Raw genomic sequence first — 25,028 nt, 5'->3', positions numbered from 1 at the left:
TTTCAAAGTAGTGGTTCCATTTGGCTTTTCTTCAAAACTTCAGGGAGTAAATCCGTTGTAGTCTAGTTGGTCAGGATACTCGGCTCTCACCCGAGCGACCCGGGTTCAAGTCCCGGCAACGGAACAATCTCGCTAATAACGCGCTTATATACGTTCAATTTATCCTTCCTAGTGTTCCTTTTTTATGGCCTCGCAAGGAACTTCCGAGCGATAGTTCTGGTACTGCTTGAATGCCACTAGAGAGAAGAATGCTGCAAAACACGAGACATAAATCCCCGCGCTAGATACCAAACGAAGACCATACCGATCCAAAACCTTGAAGACATGGAGAGAAATTTCCAAATGAGAACAGCAGCGACCCCGGCCACCATTTTCTTGTGAGGACAACTCTCCCAGCCGGAACTCAAGTGGGACACGAGATGAATCCCTGCATTTGATGTGTTTGTCAACGAGGAAAACACGGACCACGGAGTCAATGCTCTCACCTTTTTCGTGGAGTTGAGCCGTGTACGACACGTAGAACTTTGGCACAAGGAAGGCTCCAAAGAACGCTACAGCATACGGGATCATGCGACTGCGAGATGGAAAGGCGACAGCGCTTACCAAGTCGGAAGATATTCCACAGTGACATCCAATACCCCACATGAGCTACGCACCACAGAGTTGCGGCAACCTGCAAAAATACAAGTATCACAGAGATTTGGAGCGTGTACTACCAAAAAACCTTGAGCGTCGTCCCCGGATCACCAGAGAATAGCTGCGAAAACTTAAAAAGCACGGCATTGAAAGCTGGCAGTGCGCCTCTTGTCAGCTCCAACGCTGCGGCTTCACTTATCTTCCAGGAATCGCTTGAAGAAGACGGCGCTCTACACGGACCATTTCAAAAGTTAGTGTGACAGCACTTTGGTGGAGAACCTTCTCAGAATGTTAATTCTGAAGAAAACAGCCGATAAATACGTCAATGCCAAGTACGACAGAGTCGTGACAATGCTGCAAAACGGGACGATTTAGCAAAAAGCTTCAGAATAGAATCACTCACTTCAAATGGATATCTTGCATAAGCGAGGCAGACAAAATGGCAAAAGCGCCAGCTCCAAAAATGAGCGACGACGTCGAGAAATCGCGCCACAGTATCACGTTCACTGCCAGAATCAAAAAAGGTCACAGGAATGGATCATCGCAATCGAAACACTTACTGACAAGCTGCATCCAGTCCTCCTTGTGTGAACTTTGATCTGTAAAAGACGTCGTAAATGTCAAAGAGAAAAAGAAAGACAAGGCTTTCAAATCAAAGACTATATCGTCAGGTCTAAACTTACACTCGAGACTAGACAAACACCCTCACCTCTTCCCGGAGGTCTGGAATGAAAAGAGGGCGATCCATTGACGCTACTGGCGCGTCCACCGAATGAAAAAGACGACGGCAGCGAAGCAAACAGCTCGGTGGCCTTTTGCTTGAACTGACGAGAATTCTTCTGGACTGGACTGGCTTTGAGCTGGATTGGATCGCTCTCCGGTTCCACGGGCTCAACCTTCACCGCCACAGGAACCGGTTGCCTCAGCACATTCCCCTCCACAGTCTGCTCGCAAGGCACCTCCACATTCCCACCACCATTGCCACCATTTCTCTCACGCACCGCATCGCCCCGCTGCTTTTTAGCACTACCATTTCGCATGGAAAAGGCCATGGCTTCTCCGCTACGTCTCACCATCTGATCCTCCGATCGCGAGAGCTTATCGTACCTCAATCGCCTCGCGGAGCGGCCATTCTCCTCGGCTTGCATCCGAGAGAGAATGGCGTTCCTGACGCTCTCCTCGTCGATGTCCATGGAATCGGGCACTCCTGCCACAGCCGGCATGATACGATCCGGGACCGAAACGGCCCGCCTGAAAACCCTAGCCTCGGAGGAATGGGGAGGAGCTGGAGCTGGCGCAATGCCACCGTTGGCGGCCGATTCCTCGCCCGTGCCCAGCTGCTGCGGGTGAATGCTCGCCGGCAGCGATCGAGATTGCGACAATGTAGCTCCGGAAGCGGTGGCAGAGGAGATCGAAGAGGAGGAGGAAGGGGACGGCGTGCGCCTGGCGACCAGCATTGGCGACGATCTCCTCATCGCCTCTGCTCTATCTCTATAAACCCTAGCTCCGTTGATGGAGGGGGCCAATAGCAAGCGGGTAAAGCGACGCTGGCCGTTGGGTTTTTTCGAAAGCTAAATGCCCTCAAATCAGTATAAGATTCCTTGCACGTGTCGCACGCATGCAGCCGTTGGATCCATCCAAACTCGCCAATTTTGAGCATAGTAAATTCACAATTTTTATAAGTTATAATCCAAGCCGGAGCGACAAATCTATGCCACCACCAGCGCTACCGCCACCGCCACCGCCACCGCCACCGTCACCGCCACCGCCACCATAGTTACCACCACCACCGCCACCACCACCATTCTGGCTATCACCATTTTGGCCTTGACCATGGCTGTAGCCATTGACCGGCTTGGACTTCCGGAAGTTCTCGTCGACACACCGACGCATGAACTCACCCGTGCGGAAGCTGGCAGCGCCGGCGGGCCGTGCAAACGTCATCGCCGGCTGTCGCAGGGAACTGGACTTCCCGATGTTTGCTCTTGGGGACAGCGACGACCACGCGGCAGCTCCCGGATGTTGGGAGCTGGCTGCCGCCGCCGCCGGCTGCGGGACGCACATAGTGTTGGCCACCATTGGCGTCGTGGAGTGGGCTTGGAGTCCCATGGACTGGACGCGGAAGGGAGCGGCGCCACCGGAGAATCTTGCACCGCCACCGCCGTGGTTCTGGTGGTGGTACCGCGACCAGGAGCCGTTGAAGCTGGCGAGGTTGCTGGTGTGGCAGCGGAGAGCCCGGCGGGCCGCCGACCTCTCGCGCTTGTGCGCATTTTGGTGGCCGCCCAGCGCCTGGGAGCTTGAGAATTTGCGGTCGCAAAAGGTGCAGGAGAAGTGGCGGCAGGGGCTCGATTGCGTGGCGGCCGTAGACGCTGGCGTGGGCGTGGCCACCTCGGCCGCCTGGTCCTGATCTGACGCTACAGAGGCCGACGATCGGGAAGTAGAGTGCTGGCACCCGGCGCTCAGGAAATCCGTGGCCGCCAGCTCCCTCGCCGCCTCCTCCTCCACCAATTCCTCCCTCCAATCCTTCCGTGCATCATCGTTCCTCCTGGCCTCCTCCTCCTCCTCCTCCTCCTCCTCCTCCTCCTCCTCCTCCTTCTCCTCCTCCTCGACCGCCTCTTCCTCCTCTTCCTCCTCCTCCTCCTCCCGCTGCCGCCACTCGATCTCCTGCTCACCTGATCGATCTTCCCGATCCAGCGTCACTCGGTCCGCCTGGAGGCCGCCATCGATTTGCATCACCGACCTCTCTTCTCACTTTCTCTCTCTATCCTTGCCCTCAAGCTTGTGCTCTCTTGCGATCGCTCCTCTCTCGTGCTCGATTGGTGGAGCCCTAGCGAAGCGATAGATATGAAGCAAACACAACTATTAAGCAAGGAGGCCAAGCTGGGTGTGAGTTTGTGTCAGGCTGACAGGAGCCTTCTTCCCATTGTGGAAAACTGCGCTACGTGGCAAGGGGCATATTCGGGGGATACAATCCGATCACGGGGTTGAATTGGCAAAGCCCCAATGGTCAAAAAGGGTCAACAATTAGTAAGATCCCGACAAAAACTCCCGGACGATGTTTAGCAAAAAGGCCGGTTCAAATTTAGGGAAATTCCAAAGTTTGGCTAAAAGGTCTGTTCGAATCCGGCGTGGCGTTAGGCACACATGGGGCTCCAGAACATATGACACGTCGAGATCTAGTTGAGGCTTGGCAGCCGTCGGATAAGTCGCATATTCTTAGAGCTGTTGGATCCTACGTGGCGACAAGACACGTGGGGTTCCAAACGTATGCCACGTGGAAATCTAATTGGCGCTTTGCCAACCGTTGGATGAGTCAATTCAAGTCCAGAAGAAAGTCTTTGACAAAGTCGAGATTGGAGGTCGTCACCGAAGGAGCCTAGCAATGTCACCACACTTGCGAACGCGTCTTGAGCTATGTATAGAAGACGTCGCGCGTGGGGCTGCCTTCCATCCTCCTCACATTGCCTCTTTTTCTCCATTCTCGTTGATCGATAGAGTGTAATTCTCGCCGCGATTCATTCAATCATTCCATCGATCGAGCGCGGCAGCCATGGGCGCCAGCAACTATGTCACCGGGATCATCAACTTCTGCACGTTGGTGCTCTCCATCCCGATCATCGGCGCTGGAATCTGGCTCGCCTCCAAGGGCGACACCGAGTGCGTGCGATTCCTCCAGTGGCCCGTGATCGCCATTGGCGTCTTCATCCTCGTCGTCTCCATCGCGGGATTCATCGGCGGCTGCTGCCGCGTCGCGTGGCTCCTCTGGTTCTACCTCTTCGCCATGTTCTTGCTCATCCTCCTCCTCCTCATCTTCACCGCGCTCGCCTTCGTCGTCACCAACAGGGGCGCCGGCCACGCGCTCTCCAATCGCGGCTACAAGGACTACCGCCTCGGGGACTACTCGACGTGGCTCCAGCGATATGTGGAGAAGCCCAGAAACTGGCGCCGGATCGGCAGCTGCCTCAGGGATTCCAGGGTCTGCAACGATCTCGACGGCGATTACAACACCCGGGACCGGTTCTACGCGGCCAATCTCTCGCCAATCCAGGTCAGTCACACGCAATTCCTCCCCAAATCTCATTCTTCTCCCAATTTGGATCCTCTGTTTTTGTCTTGAGTTCTTCCTGGCATTGCACTCCAAATCTTCTCCAATTCCGATCAATGCTCTCGGATTTCTCATCGATTTGTTTTGGTTTCCAGTCCGGATGCTGCAAACCCCCCACCGATTGTAACTTCCAGTTTCAAAACGCCACCACCTGGCTTCCATCCCCGACCACGGCTCCCGCGAACGCCACTGAGCGCGATTGCACGACCTGGAGCAACGATCGCAGCCAGCTCTGCTACAACTGCGATTCCTGCAAGGCCGGCCTCATCCAAAACATCAAGTCCAAATACAAGAGCGTCGCCATAGTCAATGCCGTTGTCCTCGTCTTGCTCGTCGTCGTCTACTCCATTGGCTGCTGCGCCTTTAGAAACGCCCGCAGGCAAGGGAACTATGGCCATGGTGGCTACTACTACGGCAAGGCTTAGCTTGTCAACTCCATAGCCATTTCTTCTTCCTCAGTGGAGTGTTTTTCGCTGCTCCCGATATTCTTTTCTTTTCTTGTCATTGTTTTGTATAGCTTGGATTGTTTCTATACGTGAATATCATTGACTTTCGAGCTCCTGGAAAATGATCTATGAAAACGCGTTAAGGAGAAGAAAAAGTCGGGAGGAAACGACCACCACGCTTACGCCAAAAGCTTGAGCTTACCTACCTAGAATACACCGTAAATCAGACAAAGTCTTGATTCGATTGTACGAAACCGAGAAACCTTCAAGCGAAAATCAGAACACTCTCGCGATTGATAGCTTACATTGCGGGCCTTGTCGCTCGACAATTACCGGGAAGACAAATTGTAAAGACGTGCTCACCTGTGAAAGATAGAGGCATCAGACAATGGAGCTATTCTCACCTTGCTCTGAGCAACTCTCGACGCTCTAAAGTGAATAATCAGTCCAGCGAGCCAATTCGAAAGTAAAAAGTCTCAGCGCAACCATGGAGACTCTTGAATAGAGCATCTATCGGCAAGAATTTTAGAACAAACTTTCCTTTGGGTAGCCATCGAGTGTAAGACGCTATAAAACCTCGAACCAGTACAGAAAAAGAGAAAACAATAAGAGGACAAATCTCATTACCAGCATTCCAACCCGGAAGATCCGAAGTAAAAGGAAAACTGGGAGACAGGCAGCGAATCGGTGTATGCATAGATTTCTTCATTGAGTTGTTCTTGAAACTTTTGCAGTTCAAGTAGCCTTGTTTAGTTGTCCCAAAGAAAACGAAAGAAACTCCTGTGATCACTGTGCCTATTATCGTGCACAAAGTGTCGCTTGGGGCAGAATTAGAGCAAATTAAAGAACACGGGGGTAAGATGAACTCGTTCTCGACTTCCGTCTCGACTTTTACTGATCCTTGTTTTTCATGTGTTGTTTTCTTATTGACAGGCAGTCCAGTTATCACTGTCTTCAATGGCAAGCGTTTCTTCCCTTCACGCAGGGAGTTCCTTGGGCTGTTTTTTTTTTTGCATTCAGCTTGTTTGAGTTGTTTACATTGAGCATACCATCTTTGACTGTGTCACTGTGTCGTTTGTCTCTCGCCATTGGCATTTTAAATAGAAAAGAAACAGCGAACCTAGCATCTTCAAACGTTGAGGAATTGTTAATCGCCTTGATCTTAGCCTACGGAATCGTCTCGTTCGTCTCCAGCAGCCTCTTCCAAGTGATCACAGCGTCCTCTTAAAAAAGGAGCTCGTTTCACGTTTTCCTTGGACGTTGAGCTGCGTTGAGTTTTATCATTTTAAAACCTCTAGCTCTTGAGTTCCGACATTAAGAACTCGCCATGTTAAACGAACATGAATCTTTTAGATCGTTCTCTTAAATCTTTAGAAGATTCTAAGCTCGCAGCTACAGAGCACTGGCACAAATCTCTCCACAGCCATGTGTCCACTCCTGGAGCTCCAAAGGAAAAAAAAAAAGAGAAGTAAATCTAGGGTTCTTGGAATGACATTGTGAAATGGGGGATGGCAGCCGCGGCCCTGGCGAGGAGATTCGAGGAGCGCATCAGGGCGTGCGCCATCGGGCGGAAGCTCCACGAAGCCAAGATCCTCCACGACGAGATCGCCCGCAGCCCCCACGGCGACAACCGCCGCCTCACCAATCTCCTCATCGACCTCTTCGGCAAATGCGGCGACCCCGACGCCGCGCGCGCGGTGTTCAATCGCGTCCGGCTGCCCAACGAGTACTCGTGGAGCTGCATCATCCAGGCGTACGTGAGCAGCTCCCGGATCCACGACGCGCGCGCCCTCTTCGACTCCATGCCGGGATTCGACGCCTTCACCTGGAACATCATGATCGCGGCCTACGCGCGCATCAATCGCCTGGACGACGCGCGCGAGCTCTTCCACGGGATGATCTCCGGCCGGGACGTGGTGAGCTGGGCGATCCTCGTCGCGGGCTACGCGCGGCACGACCGGCTCGAGGAGGCCAGCGCGCTCTTCCGCCGGATGCCGCTCTGGGACACGGTCACTTGCACGTCGGTCCTCCAGGGATATGCCCACAACGGGCATCTGGCCGAGGCACAGGAGCTCTTCGATCGGATCGGTGGCGCCGGCGATCGCGACGCCACTGCTTGCAACGCGATGATCGCGGCCTATGGGAAGAACGCCCGCGTCGATCTCGCCGAAGGGCTCTTCGCGCAGATCAAGCTGCGCAATGCGGCGTCTTGGTCCTTGCTGCTCCTCACCTATGCCCAGAACGGGCATCTGGATCTTGCCAAGAAAAGCTTCGATCGGATGCCCCAGCGCGACTCGATCGCCTTCACCGCGATGACCGCCGTGCTCTCCGACCAAGGCGAGCTCCGCGGCGCGAGAGAGATGCTGCGATACCTCTCCGCGGTGGACGTGATCGCGTGGAATGCGCTGCTCGAGGGATATTCCCGGACCGGGGATCTTGACGAGGTGAGGAGGCTGTTCTCCGCCATGGAGCACCGCACGGTAGCCACGTGGACGATCGCGATCCAGGGGCACGCGCAGTACGGCCGCGGATCCGACGCCCTGGATCTCTTCCTGGAGATGCTGCTCGAGGGCGTGGGCATTGACGGGCAGACGATGATGGGCGTGCTGGCGGCGTGCGCGCATCTAGGGCTCCTCGATCCGGCGAGGGATTACCTCGTGTCCATGGCGGGCGATCACGGCGTGGCCTGCGATCCGGGCCACTACGGGTGCATGGTGAGCGTGCTGTGCAAGGCCGGGCGCCTCGATCTGGCGGAGGAATTGCTCGACACGATGCCGGTGATCGCAGATGTGGTCGCCTGGACGGCGTTTCTGGATGCGTGCAAGATGTTTGGGGAGGCGGATCGAGGCGCCAGAGCGGCGGGGGAGATCACGCTGCTCAATCCCATGATGTCCTCGGCGTATGCCATGTTCTCCGAGCTCGCATTGAGCGAGCAGGATGAGGACCTCGACTCGTGGCGGGCATCCAGTCGTGAGATTTGTTGTTCTTGAGAGGAGCTGCCATCGTCGCAGCGCGAGAAACTCTCGAGGTACATTTGAGCAAGAGTGAGGGAGAGAATCATTTGCCGAATATTCCTACTATGAAAAATTATTCCAACGAAGAACCTGAGGAGTTAAGGAAACAAGAAGAAGCTCTACTGAAAGAAGCTCGACAAGAAGAAGAGAGGGTGAAGCTCGAGGAAGCAAGTACGTGGTTCCGGTTTGTATTGACTCAGACTTTTTTCTTTTTCCCCGTGAAACGTTTAAGTGGTTTTTGTAGGAGGTGGAAGCATAAGACTGATGATATGGAGGCTGCCAGATTGCGAAAACTACGAGCCCGAGCGGCTCTGTCATCAATGATCCTTGGCTTGCCGATCCAACACGGACGAAAGTACGTTACTCGACTTACAAAGCAAGGACTCGCCAAAGAAGACTTAAAAACGCATCGAGTCTCGCCTCTCAACAGCATGTGGGAGTTCTTGGACGTGCCGGAAATAGTTTCTCCGGTTCTCAGAGCTAAGAATCCACGGGCGAGAACTATTTACTGGAAACTGGTTTTCCGCATGGGAGACAATTCGTCCAAGGGACGAGGCAGTGAGCTTCCGGCGCAGTGGCTGAGGTCGAAGCTGATCAGAAATCTGGAAGGGAACACAGTAGCATGCTACGTCTCGAGCAACGTCGAAAACGTGCCATTGCGAGATTGGTCTCGACAGAAGCTTCCAGCCAAGTATCAACGGGGCAAGCGCTCTCTTGTTGGTTGACGAAGGCTCGCCTCTAAGTAGGATGCGCAGCAAGCTACATTCGCTGGTGGAATCTCTTCCAACCGGGACGTCTGTGCCGCTGTTGGTATTTTCAAGTGGCTTTGGATCAGACGAAGGCGATCTGAACAGAAGGCCGCCACCAGAAGAAGAGTTGGCACTGCTGCTTCAGCTACACAGATTGGACGGCGACAAGATCAGTAGCTGGATAATTTTATCGATCACTGGGAAAAGTGAACACGGGTTCTACTGCAGTGAGACTCTAGCCAGGGGTATTGAGTGGCTCGCGACTTTAGCGCCGGCTCAGCTGTGGATCTCCGCGACTTGGTGGCAGAAAAGCTCTACTCTACGTTAAACTCGTCACGGGAAGAAACCAAAGCCGGTCCCGGAGACTACGTTTTCAGCAAAGCGCTCCACGACGCTACAGCGGAGGTGACAAATGCTGTCAGTACGAGTCCCAGTCACTGGCCTCCTCGATCTCGTCGGAAGCTTGGTATAAGGATCAGGACACTCCTCCCGCAGGCTGGAACAGCTTTGCGACTTAGCACCCAATTTTCTACGCGCTGGAGCTCTGCCGACTGCCTCCCTTTCCTCGTCTTGACGAACGAACCACGTTTGCTCTGGCTCTCTCACCATTGTCGGCGGCGGCTCCCCGACTGCGTGAGAGCTCAATACATGTCTCTACTGGAAGTGTACCTGAGCAAGCTCGGCTACGAAGAACCGGAGGCTAACCGTGTCGCAGCCAGCATTTTGGATGGAGCAGTGAGCCTCGAGTGGTCGGAAGGTGGCCGCGCGGGCGTCGGGTGTTCCGGAGCATTTTCTGGACGCGTCCCAACAGCGAGCCTGGTAGGGGACTACAAAAAGAGTCTCGCGTTTGCTTCTCGGCTCCAAGGTGGCAACGTCCCCGAGTCGATCCAGGTGAGTTTTGTGGAGAGATACAACCAGCAGTACACCAAGGAGGCCGAGACTGCCTGTGATACTGCAACTTCAAAGCCAGAGGACGTTATGCTCAGGCACGAGCTCAAGTAGCGGAGATGAGCTCGAGCTACTTCCGAAGGACAGGGGCAGTGCTACCTCAGACGGAGCCAGAGGCACGACTGGACGAGCTAGTGGCAAGGCTGGACAAAAGGCTGAATGAAAACACTCAGGCAGCAGCGACTGGACTGGAAGAAATTCCTCGGCCGTGGACAGAGGACACGAAGCTGCTCGTGCTCACGCCAGAGGGGATCGACTTGGAAGTTTTGGAAGTGACGAGCCCGAGGTCTTCAAGCTCGGACAGCTACAAGAGGTTTAACGAGCTCTTGAGTAGCTGCCACAGCGCCCAGACGCTCGTCTCTGGCAAGCTACTGTGGTGTTTTTTATAACTACTTGACAAATGTTTGTAAATGTATTCATTTCTTTTCAAGGAAACCACAGGGTAGCTTTCTGTAGATCGTCTCGTTTTGCCACTGCCAAAGCGTACACTTCCATCTACCCATCGTTATGGAACGTTGTTCTATGTCACCGTTGCAATCTCATGGTGTTGCAAAAACAAAAGTTAGAGAAACCATAAAGAAAACTAAAGAGAACATAGACCTGGGGTTGAAGCCTCTCAATTCGTTGAACAAGCATTTTGGTTAGAACAAGCACCTGTCAAACTTCGACTTCCATATCCTTGAACAGCCGGAGTTTTCATGATCGTTGTTTTCATTGAGGTTGGACCATTGTCATGTAAGTTCTGAAGTCGCAGATGTCCAACGTTGTTTCTCAGCTCGCAGGTCTTGCGTTGAGCGCATTGCTGACAATCTGTCCAAATGTTGACATAGAATCTCTCCAATCTCGTAGCATTTTTCTTCTTAGACACAGCGTTTTTTAGTTCTCGTGGTTGAGCAGCACCAACATGTCACTTGTCTTTTTCATGACAAGAAATTAGAACAAATTGAAACACACACAAACCTGACAACATGAAGCTAAGTATGTCAACTTTCAATGATCGTTAATTTGTTCGTATTCACAAGTTTCCCTTCCCGTTGAAAGTTTCTTGGACCGTTGTTTTGCGCTTAGCTTGTTTAAGTTGTTTGAGCATATCATCTTAGCTTGACTGTGTCACTGGCTCCCTTTTGCGTTGAGCATACCCCGTCGACAATCTGAATCGAAAAGAAAGAGCGTCTTCAAACGTTGAGAGTTTCAACAAATTCTTGATTGCTTCTAGCCCCTCTTTTATCGTTGATCATTCTAGAGCATATTTCTTGTCTCCAGCAAATCTCTCTTGTTTCGTTGTCTTACTCGCTTATTAAACGAACTTACCTTGTGAGGCGAGAGTGGACTTGATCCGTCGCTGATCCTTGACCGGCCCTGATCGTTGTTTTCATTGAGGTTGGACCATTGTCAGGTAGAACTTCAGCTGGATTTAAGTTCTGAAGATCGCAGTTTCCCAACGTTGTTTCTCAGCTTGCAGGTCTTGCGTTGAACGCAGCAACAAAGCGCTGACAATCTCTCCAAAACGTTGACACAAAATCTCTCCAATCTAGTAGCATTTCTCTTCTTGGCACACGCTGTAACATGGCGTTTTTCAGTTCTTATCGTCGTTGAGCAGCACCCTTCATGACAAGAAATTAGAACAAATCGAAACACACGCAAACCTGGCAACGTGAAACTAAGTATCGTTGATCGTCAGTTTTGTTCGTATTCACACGGCGTTGTCCACATCGGTGAGTTTCCCTTCGCGTTGAGAGTTCCTTGGCCCGTTGTCTTGCACTTTGCTTGTTTGAGTTGTTTGAGCATATCATCTTAGCTTGACTGTGTCACTGGCTCCCTTTTGCGTTGAGCATACCCCGTCGACAATCTCAATCGAAAAGAAAGAGCGTCTTCAAACGTTGAGAGTTTCAAAAAATTCTTGATTGCTTCTAGCCTCTCTTTTATCGTTGATCATTCTAGAGCATATTTCTTGTCTCCAGCAAATCTCTCGTTTCGTTGTCTTACTCGCTTATTGCTAACACAAAGAAAACTGAACGAACTTACCCTGCGAGGTGGAGAGGTGCGAGTGGACCGGGCCTGTCAAGGATCAGCGACGGATCATGATCGTTGTTTTCATTGAGGTTGGACCATTGTCATGTACATTTTCAGCTGGATTGAAGTTCTGAGATCGCCGTTGTTTCTCAGCTCGCAGGTCTTGCGTTGAACGCAGCAACAACACAACTCAAAGCGCTGACAATCTCTCCAAAACGTTGACACAAAATCTCTCCAATCTAGTAGCAGTTTTCTTCTTGGCACACGCTGTGACATGGCGTTTTTCAGTTCCTATTGTCGTTGGGCAGCACCAGCATGTCACTTGGCTTCTCAATGACAAGAAATTAGAACAAATCGAAACACACGCGAACCTGGCAACGTAAAACCAAGTATCGTTGGTCGTTAGTTTTGTTCGTACTCAAACAGCGTTGTCCACGTCGGTGAGTGTCCCTTCGCGTTGAGAGTTCCTTCAAGCGTTGCGAGTTTCAACACGATTTCTTGATCGCCTCTAGCATACCTCTTAGCTCGTTGCAAGCAGCTTCGCTTTCCAAATCTGTCTTACTCCTAACGCAAAGAAAAGCCCTACCTAAACGAACTTACCTTGCGAGGGTAGCCGTTGTTCACGAGCTGCCGCTGTGGCGCCCAGTAGGGCGACGTCTCGGTGAGGGGAGAGAGGCGAAGCGGCCTACCTGGAGCTCCGATCAATGGGCAGAGTGGAAGGGTCGCGAAACCCCAAGACGCGGCATCCATCACTGCTCTAGCCCTTTATCACCGATGAGCCCTAAACTTGAGCTAAGTACCACCGTTTTATATAGACAGGGCAAAAAGGGGGAGTTCTCAATTAGTGCAAAACGAAGAATCTTACGAGCTACTTAATTACTCGAGGAATCCTGCTGAGGCTCTTCCGTGCTGCTGTTGCCAGCACGGGAAGCTTCTGGATCTCAGCCGGCGACAGGATCCGTATGCATCGCACCGTCGTGTTAAACAAACACAACATGAAATGCGTCTCTGACGAGCAGCATGTCGCCTTCATTATCTACGTACACACGTTCAGGTTCTCGTCAATGCCGAACAGATGCTGCAGCTCCTCCAGGAGTTGCGTGTTGCATGTATAATCCCCAAAACTTGGACAAGTCCAAAGCTCGTCCCACTGCACCCTGTTTGTGAACTTTTGAAAAGTAGAAGATTCAGAGTCTGGCGCTTCAAATAAAGAATGAGATCTTACTTTGGTGCACGTCCTGCTTGGTTGCTGTTGTTGCTGCTGCTGGTTCCAGTTCTGGCCAGTAAAACACTTCCTGAAGCCGGAAGTTTCCAACTCGAGATCCTTGTGGACGTCGTCTTTGGCGGTGCTGGCCAAAGCTGTCTTTGGTTTCAACGAGACGAGAAACCAAATAGTTTGCACTTGCGGTGGGAATCGTTTGCATTACCTCTCGCAAGAGGCTCCTCACCTCCTGAAAGAACAAAAAAGAGTTAAAAAAAAGCATTACATAGCAAGTGACGACGGATTTCACGTACTGTGGGCCATTAAGAAAAGAGTTGTCTGTTGTATGTTGAGGCTGCAAGTAGACTGGGCAACTTAATGCTGCTTGCCGAGAAGCGAAGCTGCTGGTTGGAGAAGGCTGCTGCGGTTTCTCGAATTGTGGAGGAAACTTCTGCTCTCGAAACTGCTGAACACAAAGCCTAAGCTGCTGCTGGTGCATATCGACTTTACGATGAGATGGTAGCCCCTCGTTTCCGGGCTTTAGCAATCCAGAAGGAAAACCAGGAACACTATGACCCTCAGTAACTCTTGGAGTTATCTTAGCCTCAGAATAGAGAGCTGTAGGGAAATTTTTCCCTTGGCCTCACATTGGAAGCAATAAATGGCTCTATCTCCTGTCTTTTGCTAGCCGCGTGCTTGTCCCAACCGACCTATATAGAAGACAAGACTCTTTACCTTTAGGAAGCGCCATTTAGAGCCATCAATTCCAGTAATAGTTCCCATATATCTGACTGTTAGCAAAAGGAGACAAAACAAGAGATTCACCTCAAAACGATTTACCTTCTTTCCGACGAATCCTCAGTCTCAAATCTCATTTTGAAGCGCATACCAATAAAAAATTTCATCTTGAAAGATTTCACGTACTTGTGGTATGGAACAACAAATTCAGCTGGACTAGCACAAATTCACCACTTTGCCGTGTTAAATCCAAAGAATGTCAAACGAGGATTGTAGAACACGGTGAACATGGTCTTAGTGGGTACAGCATGAGCAGCAGCAGCCAGGACTCTGATTTGCATACTGTGGCTAGACAGTAGCGAAGACGAAGTGAAACTGCTCTGCGTGCGCACAGCACACCCAATACCGATTCTCAACTCACCATGATCTCCCCTACGTGCTACGTAATATTATTACGGTATGCAAAACAGATCAAAAGGCTTGAAAATTTTATAATGACCAACAGTATCGGCTTCTTCTGGCTTACAAACACACTCCACCCTGTCGTCGAAAGATGCCTTCGTGGTTGTCCTGGATAAGAGCAGAATTTTGTAAGAAAGTATAGGTGGGACTTCCATTCAAGATCTTTTGCTGTAATCTCCTTTGCTGGAGGGGTTTGCTGATAATCCTGAAATCGAGTTTAACAAATATATTGAGTGACATATATCAGGATATATGAGCCTCGGTTTAGAGAAGCTCCTCGGTTTACTGCTCAGAGTCCAGAACACTACAAACGGATATGACAAAGTACGTTTCATTCAACGCTATGCAAGAAGCTCCAACGGAAATGGTGGAAGAAGAAATGCCCGACTATGACGACGGACAAACAGTCTTTATCGATGGTAGTCGAGACACCGGTTGCTCCATCTTACATCTTTCGGACTGGATCGTTTGATTGGTTACGGGCGCTTAATTTTAGCCAGCCAGCCGAGAAGCACACTCTGCTGCCAAGTACGCAAGACAGCATGGTAGCTGAGAAAACGTCCACAGGGAAAAAAACTCGTTCAGACAATTATGAGGAGCAGGACCACTCTCCAAAAAGACAGGAGATTACTAGTCCTGGAGAGATTTAGCTGAGGAGTTAGAAAGGAAAGAAGAAGAAGCTCGACAAGAAGAAGCAAGGATGAAGTTTGCGGTTTGTATTGACTCAGATTTTTTCTTTTTCGTTGTGAAACTTTTAAAGTGGTTTTTGTAGGCATACTGTGAGATTGTAGTAATACCTATTGTATTACAATTGGTATATTACTCTAAAAATTGGTGCACACAATAAAAAATTAAATTTAATAGTAAAACATGAAAAATTTGGTCCCTGATAACAAAAAGTTAACTCTATCACAATTTCAAATGGTTTTACCTTTTAGTGACAACATAAATTGTAAATAATGTCCTATTGTCTAGATGCTCCAGTTTCAAACGAACAGAGCATTGTTTGTTATTTGGTTAGTGCATTTGTTCAGATTCTGAGCACAGCATTTTACAGTTGACACCATTTGCACGGATACACCAACTATCACCTCTAGAGTCTTTGTCATAATGTTAATTATGAACCTTTGACATAATGTTAATTATTTTAGTAGTCTTAACTCATCCTTGTCTTCCCTCTCTTCAACTCCACTGAGACTGGGGCCTATGCTTTCTTTTTATTTTCACTCTTGCAGTAGAGATTGAAGGTCACTCAAAGATTGTTCAGAGTGAATTTTACTTCACTCTTCTTTATCCAAAATAAAATGCTACTCTTTTTTATTGCACAAAGAAAACATAAACCCGGTTCTTCAGGTCGCTGTCCCAACATGCTTCTCTACGTGTAATCTCTTCGCGTTTCGGAATGCCCGGCATGCCACAACGTACACCAAGACGAGTACTGCCACAACTACGATGTTGACGATCGCCGCTGTCTTCCAGTCCCCTCGGATATCCTGCTCCACCACGCCCGCCTTGCAAGAATCGCAATCGAAGCACAGGCGCGTAGGATCGTTGCTCCACCTCGCGCAGTCGGGATTACTACCGCTGCTCCTCCCGCGGGATGGCGGATCCCAGGACGTCGCATTGCGGAAGACGAGATCACATTCTAGAGGGGGCTTACAGCAGCCAGACTGATTTGGAGGAAAGAAAGATTTTAGAGGTAACATTTCGATCGCAAGGACCAGGGAAAGAGAGAGCATGTACCTCCACAGGAGACAGCCGCGCGGCATCGAAGCTCTGGATTGTTGGGTACGCCATCGCCAGATCCCGGCAAACGTCCAAATCCTTCAAGCATCCCTCGATCTTCCTCCATTGCTTCGCGCCACCGACGCGTTTCCTGAGCCAGGGCGAGTAATCCCCGAGACTGTACTCCCGGAATCCCTTGCCGGGAAGGGCGCGGCCATGGCGCGTGCCACTGCTCACGACCATGGTGAAGATGGTGTCGGCGAGCAGCAGTAGGATGAGGATGGAGAGAAGGAAGAGATAGATCCAGAGCAGCCATGGGACCTTGAAGCAGCCGCCAATGAATCCGGCGATGGAGAGGAGGAGGAGGAGGATCCCGATGGCGAGCACCGACCACTGGAGGGATTGGACGCAGTGGCTATTGGCGGAGGCGAGGAGCCAAATCCCAGTGGCGATCACTGGGAGGGAGAGCAAGAGCGTGAAAACACTGATGATCGCAGTAATGTAGTTGCTAGCACCCATTCCCTCCTTATCTTTTAACTAAAGAAACAACCCCCTTTAGGGTTCAAGATAATGGTAAAATAATCTAAATCTTTTAACTAAAGGAACAATCCCCTTTAGGGTTCAAGATAATCGTAAAATAATCTAAAATGGCCACGTGTTGGGCAAAGCAAAAAGGAAATATCTTTAAGTTTTAAAATAATCTAAAAATGGTGGTGGGCAAAGCAGAAAGGAAATATCTTTTCTTGAAACCCTAAAGAGGGTTAGTTAAATCTTAAACCCTAAACCCTGAATGGTATATGCTTTTGGCCAAGACATGCCAGAGGAACAAGGCGGGATGGAGGGCGATCGCCATTCCGGCAGCGGCGCCGCCATCGCCACCATCGCCACCGTCATCGCCACGCACGGTGAGTATAAACGACTACGCATCGCTGCTATGGCAATGCCGCGGCTTGGACGAGGTGAGGAAGCTCCACGCCCAAATCGCGGCCCGGAAGCTGGATCGCAACACCTTCCTGGGGAATGTCCTTGTCGATGCTTACAGCAAGCACGGCAGCCTCCATGGCGCGCAGCTCGCCTTCGGCCGCATCACCCTCCACAACGCCCACTCGTGGAACATCCTCATGGCCGCGTATGCCCAGAACGGGCATCCGCGCGGCGCCGCCACGCTCTTCCACTGGATGTGCTCGCAGGGCGTCCGGCCCAACGCAGTGACGCTCAGCACCGCGCTGCTCGCCTGCACCGCCGCCAGGAACCTCGCGCTGGGGCGGAAGCTCAACGAGCTGATCGCGAGCGAGGCGCTGGAGATTGACTCCCACGTCGAGAGCAGCCTCATCACCATGTATGGCCGGTGCCGCGAGATCGAGGAGGCCGAGCGGGCGTTTGATCGCAGCCCAGAGAAGGACGTGGTCTGCTGGACCGCGATGATCTCCGCCTATGCCCACAACTGGAGGACGTCGCGGGCGCTCGAGCTCGTCTGGAGGATGGATCTGGAAGGCATCAAGCTCGGCTTGCCGACGTACGTGAGCCTCCTGGACGCCTGTGCCAGCACCATGGATCTCCGCTCCGGCGTGGCCTTCCACCAGAGAGCCGCTGCTATCGGACTGGACCGCTCCAGCACCGTCGTCGCTGGCACGCTCGTCAACCTGTATGGGAAGTGTGGCCGTGTGGACGACGCCCGGAGAGTTCTCGACGCTATGCCGGTGAGGACGAGCGTCTCCTGGACAGCCATGATCGCCGCCTATGCCCAGAACGGGAACGCTGCCGAGGCCATCAACCTGTTCCAGTGCATGGATCTCGAGGGGGCGGAGCCGTCCGACATAACTCTCATCTCGGTTGTCGACTCGTGCGCTGTGCTCGGGACCCTGTCTCTCGGGAAGAGGATCCACGCTCGTATCCGGAGCTCACCGCTGTTCTCCCAGAGCTTGATGCTGCTCAACGCTGTCATCACCATGTATGGCAAGTGCGGCAACTTGGAGCTCGCCCGAGAGGTGTTTGAGAGTGTCCCGCTGAGGACGAGGAGCGTCGTCACCTGGACCGCGATGATAAGAGCCTACGCACAGAATGGTGTCGGCGAGGAGGCGATAGAGCTCTTCCAGGAGATGGTCATCGACGGTGGCACCGAGCCGAATAGAGTGACTTTCCTCAGCGTTCTCAGTGCTTGCAGCCACCTCGGTCAGCTCGAGCAGGCCTGGGAGCACTTCTGTTCCATGGGACCGGACTTTGGAGTGCCACCCGCGGGCGACCACTACTGCTGCCTGGTCGATCTTCTGGGTCGAGCTGGCCGGCTTGGCGAGGCCGAGAAGTTGCTGCTGCGGCATAAGGACTTTGAGGCGGACGTTGTCTGCTGGATTGCGTTCCTGAGTGCCTGCCAGATGAATGGAGATCTGGAGCGGAGCCAGAGGGCTGCCAAGAGAGTGTCTGAGTTGGAGCCGGAGAATGTTGCTGGCCGCGTTCTGCTGTCAAATGTGTACGCTGCCAAAGGTAGGAGAGCTGACGTTGCTCGAATCCGGAACGAGATGAAGTCCTCTGGCGTTAAGAAGTTCGCAGGCCGGAGCTGGATCGAGATCAACAATAGAGTTCACGAGTTCATGGTGAGCGACGTCAGCCACCCTCGAAAGCTGGAAATATATAGCGAGCTTGAGAGGCTGCACCGAGAGATCAAGGAGGCCGGATACGTCCCGGACACGAAGATGGTGCTGCGGGACGTGGACGAGGAGAAGAAGGCCCAGCTACTGGGTTACCACTCGGAAAGGCTTGCAATGGCTCTTGGCATCATCAGCACCCCTCCCGGAACTACTCTCAGAGTTGTCAAGAACTTGCGCGTGTGCTCTGATTGTCATGCTGCAACCAAGTTCATTTCCCAAATTGTAGGAAGACAGATTATTGTGAGGGATACCAGCCGGTTTCACCACTTCAAGGACGGCGTGTGTTCGTGTGGAGATTATTGGTAGTAGCTCGTAGACACTTTCAACGCGGTGGGACTCCTTGACAGCAGCCCAGGATTCTGATTCCTTTCTGTACCAGCAACACACAAACGAAATTGAATTCAACTAGCTATTAAATGCTCAAATCGAAGATAGTCCTTACAAGTCACGAGCCAGAAAAGTTAGTTGAGCGCGCTGAGAAGGTCCAGAACGCTGCAGGCCGCTTGCTGGAACTTCTCCTTCTCCTCCTCGAGCCGTGCCTTCTTGGCCACGGCGAAATCTCTTGCGTGCTGGAACTCCTCCGTCACTTCCACGTAGGTTGTATTTATGTTCCTGGGACGACCAGTCAAAAGTTTTTTTGTTTGCGCGGCGCCCACACAAGAAGCTGTCAGTAGCCTATAAGTAGAAGAAAAAGCTTAAACGGTCTTACGCTATGGCAGGAAGAAGCTCCTCCATGACTGTTTGCGTCTGTTGGATCACACCTGATTAAACACAGATGGATAGATCGGAGATCAAGTAAGAAAGAAAAAATCGCACGAATTCGAGGAGCGCTTACCGGTAACAAGACCGGACAGCTTCTCCGCAACTGGATCCGGATCGTCCTCAGCCGACACCGCATCGTTGTCCAGATCGGCATCCTCCTCAACGGCAGCGGCAGCTCCAGGCCGAGCTCCCGCTGCGGACACGGAATCAGGCGCCGCGCCTCCACCTCCGCCCTGCTGCCCTACATTCTCCATCGCCATAATATTTCTAGGGCGGATCACGAGCCCCAAATTTTAAACACCTTTCCCGCCCATTTCATGTTTTAGGGCTTATGGATTTAGGGGTTCGCCTTCTACGAATCGAATCGATAGAATTCAATGGATCGCGTCAGCGTGCTTTTGGGGAATGGTTTCCTCTCTTTCTGGATTGATTGATTCCTCGCAATGGCGATGATGTGCATGTACCTCAAGCTTCCCTCCACGCCGTGCGCGTTTTCCCCTCTTTGTTTGTATATTGCGGCACTTGCAGCGCTTTTAATTCGTTTGTTGCCTTCTTTCTTTCCTTCGGCACCACCATACGACGTACTGCTATTGCTCTATTCTTTCTTCCTATCTTCCACTTTCCTTTCTTTTCTCCTCCTTTCCTTGTGTGTGCTTTTGTTTGTTTGTTTCTTATTACTTGTCAAACAATCAATGTTTGTGGGTGTGTGGGTGTGTGGGTGTGTAAGAAGATTGGAATGAGAGAGTGCTGTTAAGATTTTTTTCTTTCTTCCACTCCTTTCTTCCTTGTCAAACAATATCTGTCGCAAGCTAGCTCAGAACAAGTGTTAAAGATTATTCTCAATTTTTTTTTGGAAAGCATGATCATCGAATATCGAGTCGTCTAGCAAATCCCTGCAGAAGAGCCGATCTTGTTGCTCATCTTCTAACAATTCTAGTAAAGGTAAGTCATTGCATTTTGATCTAAGCCCGGAGAAAATACTAAAGAACCTTGGTGGTGGTGGTGGTGGTGGTGGTGGTGGTGACTTAGTTGATCGTCAGCCGCGGCAAGAACCTCGCTACGATCATCGTGATCGTCATTGTCAGTAGCAGCAACAGTGGCAGCCACTTTCTTGAGATTAAACTCCCGACTGGAGCTCGTCACCAGCTCGATCAAATCCAGCTCTTGCTGCTGCTGTTGCTGCTGCTGGTGCCGGTTGATCGAATCGTGCTCGCTGCTCCAAAACGATTGCTCGTCATGACCGACGTGTTGCTGCTGCTGCTGCTGCTGCTGTTGCTGCGAGAGGTAACTAGAAAATTGATCATCGTTGTCCAGGTGAAGCATGCTGGGATGATAAGTCTCTTGCTCCTCCATGGCTGCTGGATTAGCCGTGCCGTGATCTCCCAAAACGCTGCTAACGTTGCTAAGATCCGCCAGGCCCTGAACTGTACAGCGCTGGCACTTGCATGGAGTTAATGCTGGCGGGCAGCAGCAATCGACGTCGTCCACTACTACGTGATGAGGTTCCACGAACAAAACATCTGCCGCTCGTCGCCCGCTGCTACCGCTGCCACTGTTAATCTGGTTAAGATGGTTACTGACGTAGAAGTTGCCAGTGTTTGTAGACGCTGGAGTGGGCCATGGAAGCTGCTGGAGATCAAACTGGTGCTGTTGTTGTGATCCTCCGTTTGATCCTCCTCCGCAACCACCACCGGCGCCATCGCCTGCGCTGCCGCTCAAGGTGAATCCTCCTCCTTCACTCCACACTGTGACTTGAGGATTATAGTTTCCTGGCAGAGCTCTGGCCTCTCCCCACGACGACTGCAACGCGTTGCCCGTGATCAAGCTCCCAAAGCTGGCGGCGGTGGAATAGTCCTGGAAGTCCGACGCGGCGGCGGCGGCGGCGGCAGCGGCGGAGATGATGTCCGCGATACCAGTGCTGGTACTAGCGGCGGCCGCGGCAGCATCGCTCTCCATCATCCTCTGGAGTAGCTGGTCCACTTCGGTGGTGCTCATGCTCATGCTCGTTGGCGGCGGCAAAGCGCTAGCACTGGCTGCTGCTTTGGAGGATCTGTTGGAGCGGTGATTCAGGGATCCTGAGCCGCCGCCGCCACTGCCAGGGGACTGGTGGTGGTGGTGGTGGTGGTGGCGGGATCTTTTGGCGGAGCTACCGCCGCCGGTGGGCTGGCAGTTTATTCTCTGCTGATAGTCGCGGAGAACTGTGGAGCGCGGCACCACCTCGAGCGTGTCGGAGCCATCGGCGGGCTTTCTGTGCTTGCGACGGAGGTCTTTTCTTCTCATGGTTGCGTTCCAGTGGTTTTTGATGGCGTTTTCTGTGCGTCCAGGAATGAGCTTGGCGATATCTGCCCATTTGTTTCCCAGCCGATTGTGCGCCGAGACGAGAAGCTGCTCTTCGTCCTCCCTCCAGATGTCTCTCTGAAAGCACAGACCAAAAGAAAGAGAAGCACGATTTTCAAGGCATGAGTTTATATCATCTTCAACAAACATCAACATCAAACATCAAAAAGCTTCTTTCTTTTCTCCTCAAACAACAGATAGTCGATTTTACTGAAAACGAGGAAGAGAAAATGGATTAAGGTTCTTCGTTTACCTTGATATCTGGCTTGAGGTGATTGTGCCATCTCTCTCGGCACTGCTTTCCAATCCGCCCAGGAAGATAAGTTGCTATAAGCGACCATTTCTGGCAGCCGTGCTTTGCAACAAGCTCGCCTAGAAACCTGAGACAAACCAACAAGAAAGGAAAAAAGAAAAAATCGTGAGTTCCCAATTCGCAAGGGGGAAAAAAACTTTGGAAGCGAAAGAGGATCAAGGAATTCCAAGTAAACCTGTCTTCCTCCGGCGTCCACTGGCCCTTGATAATGTTTCGTTTCTTGTTGGAGCTGCTGATCCCGCCGCTGCTCGATCTACTGCAGTTGCGCGCTCTCAAATCCGCGGCCTCTACGTGGTGATCTAGGATGAGCCGCTGCTGCTGGTCCCGCTGCTGCTGCTGCTGCTCCCGGAACTTTGCATTCTCCTCTAGCTGCATGTCGAGGAGGTGCGCCTTTTGTGCCGCGCTCGCAAAGAGCAGGAAATTCTCGCTGCCCATGGCGCGGGCGCGCGCCCCCTCTCCTCTATCACTTTCAATCGATGGATCGATCGCAGTGAGCTTAGGTCAGGGAAGGAGGGCTCGGGAGACCGAGCGTCAGTATATGTCAGAACAATTGATCCATTTTTTTCCCCTTCTTTTTCCTCTCTTGTGTAACGGCTGGGCTGGGTTTTGAAATCGCACACACGCATATATTTGGTTTTTTAAATGGCGAATATACCCGTTGGTGCCGCTCGGACCAGGCGGCGGCTCCGGGCTGCCACGTAGGACGAAGGCCTTGGCATTTGTGTTGTGTTCCATACTAAGCTGCTGTGCTGCTGCCGCTGGTTGCTATTTTGATACACAATCATGGCGGAGAGCCACCAACTTCTAACAATCATCGTTTAGGGCACTGGTGTCGTCCCAGTCAGCATGACATGCGACGGGATCTATATGCGCTGTCTGAAGCCGCGTTTTCTTAGCCAGTAAGATACGGGATGGATATCCGGTGCGGGAATTTTGGCAACTTACAAATTGCTACCATTCTGTTAATTGCTATTTTTATATATATAAATTCAAGGAATATCTTTTGTTTCATACCTATTGTAGTGGCATTTAGAGAGAGAGAGAGAGAGAGAGAGAGGGAGGGTATATCCCAATTTCTAGGATATATATGCTTGAGAGGTCAGATATAAGTCCATGCTTCGCACCCAAGAGAGAGTGTTTGGTGTGAGAGTGAAGCCAAGTTGACACCTATGGAAGATTAATATGAATCCTCTTGATTAAGAACCACCTCTAAATGTGTGTCAAATTCAGGACTGGTGCTTGAGTGCTTTTAGTAGTCTTCTATATAAAAAGGCCTCTCTAGCATTTATCTTGTTAGAGTAGCATGGGGAATGCTTGTTATCACATTTAATTTCTTACTTTGCTAAGGCAGGACTGGATCAAGGTTAGGATTGTTTTCAATTAACAAGAATGCAAATAGATTTATAACAGTTGTTGTTGGAGAGAAAAGCCTTCTTGCTCAGTATGCTTTTCATTTAGATTATATTGCTTCATAGCATTTATGGTTTACCATATATTTAAGTTTGGATATGGGAACAACACTATTTTATTTAAGACAATCTTTACATTCCATAAATATGGCCAAATCACATATCTAAGCACTTTCCATAAATAACTTATGGAACTAAAACAAGTAGTCTCAGAGAAATTTTCTCAGATAATTAAGGTAGTGAAAACATTTGGCAAACATTGTAAATTATCATGTAGTGATGCCTAATATGCAAGGGTTGTTGTCAAGTCAATATAAGACAAAGCAAAAAAGAGCTAGCAAACTGGACCATGTTTGGATAAATAAACATTTAGAAATTTCTTTTTTATGCTCATTTAGTCAATTATAGATACTAAGTTTAATTTAAGTGAATATGATTGCAAGTATCAAATCAATTAATCCTTTTGGATATTCTTTCTTTACTGCCATGACGGTAAAAAATTGATATTACTAAACCCTTTATCCTTGTTCAAATGTTAGTAAACTTTATTTAGCATCTATACTTAACCAAACAAGCATAAGGAAAGTGTCTATTCAGCCAAATCAAAATGATGTTTATCAACCAAATTCTATACTCATGGTTGCTTAGACTGCTTGGATTAACTAAACCAAAATGAAGTTCATCAACCAAAATCTATATATATAGAACATAATAACCAAAATCTATACTCAAGGGACATATGTGAAGTTATAGCAACCAAATATGTACCCACTCATCCTTTGGGTATGGATTTTGAATACCATATTCCATACCTAATATTTGCATCATGCAATTGAGAGTTTCTATTATGATGCATATTGGTTATAATGATTTTACAAGTAATGAATCATGAGATGGATAGTAGTGAAGTGTTAAATCATTTTGTTTAAGTTTGTTATTGGAAGGCTTGGGTTACAATGGCTAATTCTTTTTCAAGGAAACTTACTATTGCTCCTTGAGTAGTTTGGTATTGGATTAGTTTTGAGTTTAATTAGAAAAATAGTAATATAGATTTGTCTATATTTTGAATGAAGTTAGTAGTGTTAGGTGTTATAAATCTTTATTGATGGGGATAATTATGTTGCATTTTGTTGAATGGACATGGCACTTGATATTCACATAAACCTTTGAAGTAATAATGTGGGCTAGCTAGTGGTGTTGCTAAATTGATGATTAAGTCATTGTGATTACTATATCATATCTATGTGATTGTGAGTAATGTGTTTATAAAGTTGTTTAGTCAAACAATGATAAACCCTAAAGTGATTGATGGTGAAACTAATTTACTTGCATATAGTAGTATTATAGTAGTTTTGACTAAGTTTTAAAAGTGATCTATTATTCTAAGTTAAGTGTTGGTACCTTGGTTCTTTGAGGGTTTTCCCATTAAGGTTTTTCAAAATGTTATAATATTCATTTATTATAACTTATTAGTTAATTTGTTACCACTTGGAGTAAATTGTTGAATTGAAAAAGTGTGTAGTTG

At 50.1% G+C, this 25,028-nt stretch overlaps 7 protein-coding genes, 1 long non-coding RNA gene and 1 other non-coding gene across 12 annotated transcripts; 4 read left to right on the top strand and 5 right to left on the bottom strand.

Annotated features, from left to right (window-relative positions):
• LOC112343002 (reticulon-like protein B21) lies at positions 1-2,407 on the bottom strand. Its single transcript, XM_024665752.1, has 9 exons — positions 1,346-2,407; positions 1,197-1,235; positions 1,040-1,142; positions 916-990; positions 725-866; positions 604-673; positions 486-551; positions 305-427; positions 1-251 (listed from the first exon to the last, which is right to left on the bottom strand). The coding sequence occupies exons 1-9, from the start codon at positions 2,109-2,111 to the stop codon at positions 169-171; spliced, it is 1,467 nt and encodes a 488-aa protein (XP_024521520.1). The 5' UTR covers positions 2,112-2,407; the 3' UTR covers positions 1-168.
• TRNAE-CUC lies at positions 52-124 on the top strand. Its single transcript has one exon. It is a non-coding gene; the product is annotated as a tRNA-Glu (tRNA).
• Positions 2,408-4,064: 1,657 nt separating the features above from the next.
• On the top strand, positions 4,065-5,312 carry LOC9650258 (tetraspanin-8). Its single transcript, XM_002992020.2, has 2 exons — positions 4,065-4,684; positions 4,837-5,312. Exons 1-2 carry the CDS (start codon positions 4,187-4,189, stop codon positions 5,164-5,166), a joined length of 828 nt encoding a protein of 275 aa, XP_002992066.1. The 5' UTR covers positions 4,065-4,186; the 3' UTR covers positions 5,167-5,312.
• Positions 5,313-6,689: 1,377 nt separating this feature from the next.
• LOC9650220 (pentatricopeptide repeat-containing protein At4g02750) lies at positions 6,690-12,157 on the top strand. Of its 3 annotated transcripts, none has more exons than XM_024665738.1 (3): positions 6,690-8,372; positions 8,446-10,633; positions 11,295-12,157. In XM_024665738.1, the coding sequence occupies exon 1, from the start codon at positions 6,696-6,698 to the stop codon at positions 8,175-8,177; it is 1,482 nt and encodes a 493-aa protein (XP_024521506.1). In that variant the 5' UTR covers positions 6,690-6,695; the 3' UTR covers positions 8,178-8,372; positions 8,446-10,633; positions 11,295-12,157. The 3 variants fall into 3 exon arrangements, with proteins under 3 accessions (XP_024521506.1, XP_024521505.1, XP_024521504.1); XM_024665737.1 differs by having other exon boundaries at positions 6,690-8,385; XM_024665736.1 differs by having other exon boundaries at positions 6,690-10,633.
• On the bottom strand, positions 10,868-11,296 carry LOC112342999. The gene is made up of 2 exons (XR_002991145.1): positions 11,210-11,296; positions 10,868-11,049 (listed from the first exon to the last, which is right to left on the bottom strand). It is a non-coding gene; the product is annotated as an uncharacterized LOC112342999 (long non-coding RNA).
• A 3,444-nt stretch (positions 12,158-15,601) lies between the features above and the next one.
• On the bottom strand, positions 15,602-16,583 carry LOC112342997 (tetraspanin-8-like). Its single transcript, XM_024665739.1, has 2 exons — positions 16,056-16,583; positions 15,602-15,982 (listed from the first exon to the last, which is right to left on the bottom strand). Exons 1-2 carry the CDS (start codon positions 16,554-16,556, stop codon positions 15,662-15,664), a joined length of 822 nt encoding a protein of 273 aa, XP_024521507.1. The 5' UTR covers positions 16,557-16,583; the 3' UTR covers positions 15,602-15,661.
• A 189-nt stretch (positions 16,584-16,772) lies between these two features.
• LOC112342996 (pentatricopeptide repeat-containing protein At3g24000, mitochondrial-like) lies at positions 16,773-19,201 on the top strand. Its single transcript, XM_024665735.1, has one exon. It carries the CDS (start codon positions 16,835-16,837, stop codon positions 18,986-18,988), a length of 2,154 nt encoding a protein of 717 aa, XP_024521503.1. The 5' UTR covers positions 16,773-16,834; the 3' UTR covers positions 18,989-19,201.
• Positions 18,965-19,735, bottom strand: LOC112342998. 2 transcript variants are annotated; one of them, XM_024665740.1, is made up of 4 exons: positions 19,518-19,735; positions 19,392-19,443; positions 19,125-19,294; positions 18,965-19,052 (listed from the first exon to the last, which is right to left on the bottom strand). In XM_024665740.1, exons 1-3 carry the CDS (start codon positions 19,702-19,704, stop codon positions 19,144-19,146), a joined length of 390 nt encoding a protein of 129 aa, XP_024521508.1. In that variant the 5' UTR covers positions 19,705-19,735; the 3' UTR covers positions 18,965-19,052; positions 19,125-19,143. The 2 variants fall into 2 exon arrangements, with proteins under 2 accessions (XP_024521508.1, XP_024521509.1); XM_024665741.1 differs by lacking the exon at positions 18,965-19,052 and having other exon boundaries at positions 19,074-19,294.
• Positions 19,736-20,307: 572 nt separating this feature from the next.
• Positions 20,308-22,529, bottom strand: LOC9650219 (myb-related protein B). Its single transcript, XM_002991980.2, has 5 exons — positions 22,270-22,529; positions 22,035-22,161; positions 21,595-21,859; positions 20,498-21,480; positions 20,308-20,337 (listed from the first exon to the last, which is right to left on the bottom strand). Exons 1-5 carry the CDS (start codon positions 22,527-22,529, stop codon positions 20,308-20,310), a joined length of 1,665 nt encoding a protein of 554 aa, XP_002992026.2.
• Positions 22,530-25,028: the final 2,499 nt, after the last annotated feature.

This window comes from Selaginella moellendorffii, unplaced genomic scaffold (assembly GCF_000143415.4).
Source record: "Selaginella moellendorffii unplaced genomic scaffold, v1.0 SELMOscaffold_127, whole genome shotgun sequence".
Lineage (NCBI taxonomy): Eukaryota > Viridiplantae > Streptophyta > Lycopodiopsida > Selaginellales > Selaginellaceae > Selaginella > Selaginella moellendorffii.
This window is presented reverse-complemented; position numbering and strand designations above follow the sequence as displayed.

Coding starts and splice junctions, on each gene's coding strand:
- LOC112342998 (XM_024665740.1), bottom strand. CDS start 19,704: ATGGCGATGGAGAATGTAGGGCAGCAGGGCGGAGGTGGAGGCGCGGCG. Junction 19,444..19,517: donor GCTGTCCGGTCTTGTTACCG/GTAAGCGCTCCT, acceptor GTGTTTAATCAG/GTGTGATCCAACAGACGCAA. Junction 19,295..19,391: donor GAGCTTCTTCCTGCCATAGC/GTAAGACCGTTT, acceptor TGGTCGTCCCAG/GAACATAAATACAACCTACG.
- LOC112342996 (XM_024665735.1), top strand. CDS start 16,835: ATGCTTTTGGCCAAGACATGCCAGAGGAACAAGGCGGGATGGAGGGCG.
- LOC9650219 (XM_002991980.2), bottom strand. CDS start 22,529: ATGGGCAGCGAGAATTTCCTGCTCTTTGCGAGCGCGGCACAAAAGGCG. Junction 22,162..22,269: donor TGGACGCCGGAGGAAGACAG/GTTTACTTGGAA, acceptor GGTTTGTCTCAG/GTTTCTAGGCGAGCTTGTTG. Junction 21,481..21,594: donor CTGCCAGCCCACCGGCGGCG/GTAGCTCCGCCA, acceptor CCTCCAAAGCAG/CAGCCAGTGCTAGCGCTTTG.
- LOC9650258 (XM_002992020.2), top strand. CDS start 4,187: ATGGGCGCCAGCAACTATGTCACCGGGATCATCAACTTCTGCACGTTG. Junction 4,685..4,836: donor CCAATCTCTCGCCAATCCAG/GTCAGTCACACG, acceptor TTTGGTTTCCAG/TCCGGATGCTGCAAACCCCC.
- LOC112342997 (XM_024665739.1), bottom strand. CDS start 16,556: ATGGGTGCTAGCAACTACATTACTGCGATCATCAGTGTTTTCACGCTC. Junction 15,983..16,055: donor CGCGGCTGTCTCCTGTGGAG/GTACATGCTCTC, acceptor CCTCCAAATCAG/TCTGGCTGCTGTAAGCCCCC.
- LOC9650220 (XM_024665738.1), top strand. CDS start 6,696: ATGGCAGCCGCGGCCCTGGCGAGGAGATTCGAGGAGCGCATCAGGGCG.
- LOC112343002 (XM_024665752.1), bottom strand. CDS start 2,111: ATGAGGAGATCGTCGCCAATGCTGGTCGCCAGGCGCACGCCGTCCCCT. Junction 991..1,039: donor ATGCAAGATATCCATTTGAA/GTGAGTGATTCT, acceptor CCCGTTTTGCAG/CATTGTCACGACTCTGTCGT. Junction 674..724: donor ATCCGGGGACGACGCTCAAG/GTTTTTTGGTAG, acceptor GTATTTTTGCAG/GTTGCCGCAACTCTGTGGTG.